The following is a 5295-nucleotide window of genomic DNA, read 5'->3' as shown; positions in this document are numbered from 1 at the left end:
GAAATCCGCCTGCCTCTGCCTCCCAAATGCTGGGATTAAAGACGTGTGCCACCACTGCCCGGCCTTTTCTTCATTTCTAACTGTGCCACTACCTCCAGGTTTCACCTGTGCACTGTCTCTCTTGCCAGTAGGGGCCCTGAGAATGGACTGGCTCACCAAGTTCAAAGGTGGGTCCGCATATGTTTACACCACAGTGGTAGTGGTGAGCCAATCAGCCATCCTGTTTTTCCTCAAAGTAACCAGCACTAAATTAGTGGGAGGAAGACACCAGAAACTTTCAAAACTCCAGGCTCTCAAGGAGAAGCTGGGCCTTGTCTCAGTGCCTCGTCTGCATCATGGAGGGTCTTTATGCCTGCTATGTGTATGATTTCCTACCCATAAAAAACAACTTTCTTTGCCTGCTCACTCTGTTTGTCCTGCTTGCCATCTTTGAGAGTTCTCTGCTGCCACCTGTTACACTTGAGTTTCTTTCCCCTGCATTTTAATTCTTTTATTGGCAGAGAAAATGAGTCTAATCAAGACTCCCTAGATGGTTACATCTTTCAGGACTGTTACATATTGACCATACCTACTAAGGGGCAAATGTAAACATTTCCAGAAGCATTTAATAAAAGAAAATGGTTTATTTGAGACAGGTTTTCACTACAGAGTCTTGGTTGACTTGATATTCATTAAGTAGACCAGGCCAGTCTTGAATTCAGACATCTGTTTGCCTCTGCCTCCTGAGTACTGGGATTAAAGGTATCTCCAACCATGCCCAGGCCAAAAGCACTTTAAAAATCCACGTTAAGACAAAAGGCCTGGAAGGAGGGTGGTAATAGCACACGCCTTTAATTCCAGCACTCATGATTCAGAGGCAGGAGGAATCTCTGTGAGTTCAAAGCCAGCCTGGGCTAGATTGTTTCAAGCCAACCAAGGCTACATAAAGACCATGTTGCGCGCCAGGCATTTGGGAGGCAGAGGCAGGCAAATTTCTGAGTTTGAGGCTAGCCTGGTCTACAGAGTGAGTTCCAGGGCTACAACACAGAAACCCTGTCTTGAAAAAACAAAAAAACAAAACAAAACAAAAAGACCATGTTGCTTGTTTTCAGAAACACACACACACAGACACATACACACACACACTAAATGATAACTTGAGGGTATTGGAGAGGCTGAAACAGAAAGAGCTTGAGCCTGAAGCCAGTCTAGATTATCACACAATTCCAGACCAGCCTAAAACTAACTGAATACATAACCAGACTCTTCCTTAATCATTTTTTTTCTGAGACAGGGTTTTTCTGTGTAGCCTTGGCTGTGTTGAAACTTATGCTATAGACAAGGCTGACCCTGAATTCAGAGATCCACCTGCCTCTGCTTACTGAGTGTAAATTAATTTTCTTTTTAAGATTTATTTATGTATCCAGTGTTCTGCCTGCATGTACGCCTGAAGGCCAGAAGAGGGCACTAGATCTCACTATGGATGGTTGTGAGCCACTCCTGGAAATTGAACTCAGGATCTCTGGAGAAGCAGTCAGGACTCTTCACCGCTGAGCCATCTCTCCAGCCCTGCAAATTATTATTATTATTATTATTATTATTATTATTATTATTATTATTATTAATTTGTTTTTTCGAGACAGGGTTTCTCTGTATAGCCCTGGCTGTCCTGGAATCTCACTCTGTAGACCAGGCTGGGCTCGAACTCAGAAATCCACCTCCCTCTGCCTCCCGAGTGCTGGGATTAAAGGCGTGCGCCACCACGCCCGGCTGCAAATTAATTTTTAATGAAAAGAAAACAAGCCGGAAGGGCAACGCCTTTAATAACAGCAATCCTGAAGTAGAAGTAGGCAGATCTTCAATAGAACGAGTTCTAGGACAGCCAAGGCTTCAGAGAATCTGAGTCTCGAAAATCACAAAAGAAAGGGAGTGGGGGGAGAGGGAGGGAAGGAGGAAAGGAGAGCGAGACAGATACACACAAACACACAGAGGGGTGGGGGCGAGACACAGAGGCAAAAGTTGTTCTGGGCAAGGTCACAAAAGCATGTGATAGGAGGGGAAGCTTTAAGCACCGCCTAGACACCAGTCCGTTGTTGTAAAAGGCATCTTGTCTAACAAAACCAAAACAAAAGAAAAAAGAAAGGACAGGACAGGACAGTTCAGGAAAGGAAAGGATAGGACAGGAAAGGAAAGGAAAACAGACCCAATGAAAACAGTAAATAAGACGTTCTACTGCCAGCTGCCAGCGTCCACACTGGAAATGCCTTCGGCTCCCACTCCTAGTGGCAGCAGCCGGTCTCCCGGCGCGCATGCTGATGGCGTCAAAGAGTTGTGGCTCCTGACGTCATCACCGCGTGCCTTGAAGTACAGAGTAGCACACTGGCCGGTTCACGCGGGGGCAAAGGCTGCTGAACTTGGAGGCAAGCGCTGCCCTGGGACATGGCCGAGATTGCGGCAGGATTGTGCCGCTTCAAAGCCAAGTAAGTCCTCGGAGGAGGCGCGGACCCGAAGGGAAATGGGGAGGAACCGGAAAAGGGAGCCAGGAGTTTAGGAGGGGTGTTCATTGTGATAGCGGGGGCTCTGAGTCCTGAGCTCAGTCAGTTCTCCTGTGAACAGCTGCTGTTTAGTGCTAAGATAGGAAGAGGCTCTGCCTTTATCCATAGTGTGTAGTTTTCAGATAATTAATTCCCATCTGTCACTGAGTGGAATGGATTATGGCAAGCGAGCTCTTGCAAAGAAAAGCCTCGGTGCTGACAGCATCTCTGTAGATGGGTTAACTGGTTGCAGAGTCTCCGACGCTGCTTTTATTTTGATGGGCAGACTTCCACGGACTGGACTTAGGAGCTTGGAGGGCAGAGCATTTGAATTTGGGAAGCCCAGCCCAGCCCAAATAGAGGGCAGAAGCAAATGACCTGTTATAGTGCCTGAGCCAGGAGCAGTGACGCTGTGGTGTTGACCATTAAGAAAGATAGGCAAAGCCGGGCATGGTGGCGCACGCCTTTGATCCCAGCACTCTGGAGGCCGAGGCAGAGGCAGGCGGATTTCTGAGTTTGAGGCCAGCCTGGTCTACAAAGTGAGTTCCAGGACAGCCAGGGCTGGCTATACAGAGAAACCCTCTGTCAAAAAACAAACAAAAAAGAAAAAAGAAAGAAAGATAGAAGTCCTTCTGGGCCTGGCAGGGTAATGTCACAAAAGCATGTGAGGTGTGAAAGAAGGGGAAGTTTAGGCACTGCAGAGACACCCCTCAGTTGTTCTAGAAGTCATTAGACAACAGAGATGAAAGCGCTGGCAAGAAACTCACTGAGGTGACTGCAATGGCCACCGCCATTACCTCCCAGAAAACTTCATCGGCTTGGACCAAAGCAGTAGAGGGAGTGGAAAAGAGGGCAGCGTTAGTCAGATCCCAGAAGTCACTGCTAGTCGGGAGAAACCAAATGAGGCTGAGGCTGGAGGAGTGGGGTGGCATGCTGGGCCTACTGGTCAAGATTTTGAGAGTATGTTACTTTTCCTGGCCTCCCACAACTAGTAGGGAGCCCCAAAAGACCTCAGTGCTAAAGCCTGGGCTGTTGGGCTTCCTTCACCTTGAGTCAGGCCTGTCTCTTCTACCTGTCTGATGACCCCATGAGAGCCACTGGGGCATGCGCACCAGCTAGCTCTGGATCGCAGCCTCTCCGGAATGTGAAACATCCCCCCACGGAGATGCTTGCTTTTCACCCCCGGGGTTCCTGCTGCTTCCTGGGCGCTCAGCAAGGGCAAGCATTTGTCTCATCTCTGGGAGAGCACCCAGTGGTCTGGGGGCACTGGGGCAAGGGCATTAGGCCATCACTCAGCATCCTGTTCTCTTCCCAGCTATGCTGTTGAGCGAAAGATTGAACCTTTCTACAAGGGTGGGAAAGCACAGGTAACTATGCCAGGGGCATAGCGGGGTGGGGGGCTTAGGGGGTACTGAATAGTTCCTTGGCTGAGACCCCTTTTGTCCCTAGCTGGACCAGACTGGCCATTACCTCTTCTGTGTCTGTGGTACCAAAGTTAACATCCTGGATGTGGCCTCAGGGGCTTTGCTTCGGAGCCTGGAGCAGGTAAGGACAGACTTGGGCAGATGTGAGAGGCCCTTGGGGAGGTAAGGACAGACTTGGGCAGATGTGAGAGGCCCTGGAGCAGGTAAGGACAGACTTGGGCAGATGTGAGAGGCCCTTGGGGAGGGCAGCATATTCTTTTTTTTGTTTTGTTTTGTTTTTCAAGACAGGGTTTCTTTGTATAGCTCTGGCTGTCCTGGAGCTCACTTTGTAGACCAGGCTGGCCTCGAACTCAGAAATCCCCCTGCCTCTGCCTCCCGGGTGCTGGGATTAAAGGCGTGCGCCACCATGCCTGGCTGGCAGCATATTCTTATGGTGTTCTCTATGCCCACTCTTCCTTTAGGAGGACCAAGAGGACATTACTGCCTTTGACCTCAGTCCTGATGATGAAGTATGATGGGTAGGGGTGGTGGGTAAGCTCTGGGACCTCCCTTCCACACTGAATGTATTATCCCCCATCTTTACTATCCCCCACCCTTCCCCAGGTACTTGTAACAGCCAGCCGTGCACTGCTGCTGGCTCAGTGGGCCTGGCGAGAAGGCACTGTCACTCGCCTGTGGAAGGCGATACACACAGCTCCTGTGGCCTCCATGGCTTTTGATGCCACCTCTACACTGTTAGCCACAGGTAGGACCCCAGCTAGGTGGGTGTGCTGGGGAACACTAAGGCAAGGGCTCTGTACACCCTTAACCTCAAACACATTCCTACAGGCGGCTGTGATGGGGCTGTACGTGTTTGGGACATTGTGCAACATTATGGGACACACCACTTTCGAGGCTCGCCTGGTGTCGTACAGTTAGTAGGGTGGTGGGGGAAGGATGGGCGGGGGCACCACCCTTGGAAGTCCAGCTCATTTGTCTGTCCCTGCTTTCAGTTTGGTGGCCTTCCATCCAGACCCCACCCGCCTGCTGCTCTTCTCCTCAGCTGTGGACACCTCTATCCGCGTGTGGTCACTGCAGGACCGCTTGTGTTTGGCTGTCCTGACTGCACACTATAGTGCTGTCACTTCTCTGTCCTTTAGTGAGGATGGCCACACTATGCTCAGGTCAGTGGCTGGCTACTGGTGGGTGGAAAGGAGAGGTCAGCCGGGCGGTGGTGGCACACACCTTTAATCCTAGCACTTGGGAGGCAAAGGCAGGTGGATTTCTGCGTTCAAGACCAGCCTGGTCTACAAAGTGAGTTCCAGGACAGCCAAGGCTATACAGAGAAACCCTGTCTCGAAAAACCAAAAAAAAAAAAA

The 5295-nt window shown here is 50.1% G+C and overlaps 1 protein-coding gene across 1 annotated transcript in view; it reads left to right on the top strand.

Annotated features, from left to right (window-relative positions):
* The first annotated feature begins 2325 nt into the window (after window positions 1-2325).
* Tbl3 (transducin beta like 3) overlaps window positions 2326-5295 on the top strand; it is a 7389-nt gene continuing 4419 nt past the window's right edge. Inside the window, exons 1-7 of the mRNA XM_021149038.1 lie at window positions 2326-2459; window positions 3829-3880; window positions 3963-4058; window positions 4399-4446; window positions 4541-4682; window positions 4766-4850; window positions 4930-5100. Of these exons, the coding sequence (XP_021004697.1) occupies window positions 2419-2459; window positions 3829-3880; window positions 3963-4058; window positions 4399-4446; window positions 4541-4682; window positions 4766-4850; window positions 4930-5100 (635 nt within the window). The 5' untranslated portion in view covers window positions 2326-2418. The remainder of the gene's footprint in view (window positions 2460-3828; window positions 3881-3962; window positions 4059-4398; window positions 4447-4540; window positions 4683-4765; window positions 4851-4929; window positions 5101-5295) is intronic.

Source organism: Mus caroli, chromosome 17 (assembly GCF_900094665.2).
Source record: "Mus caroli chromosome 17, CAROLI_EIJ_v1.1, whole genome shotgun sequence".
NCBI classification, from domain to species: domain Eukaryota; kingdom Metazoa; phylum Chordata; class Mammalia; order Rodentia; family Muridae; genus Mus; species Mus caroli.
Note: the sequence above shows the minus strand (reverse complement) of the source record. Positions and strands in the feature narration are given on the sequence as shown.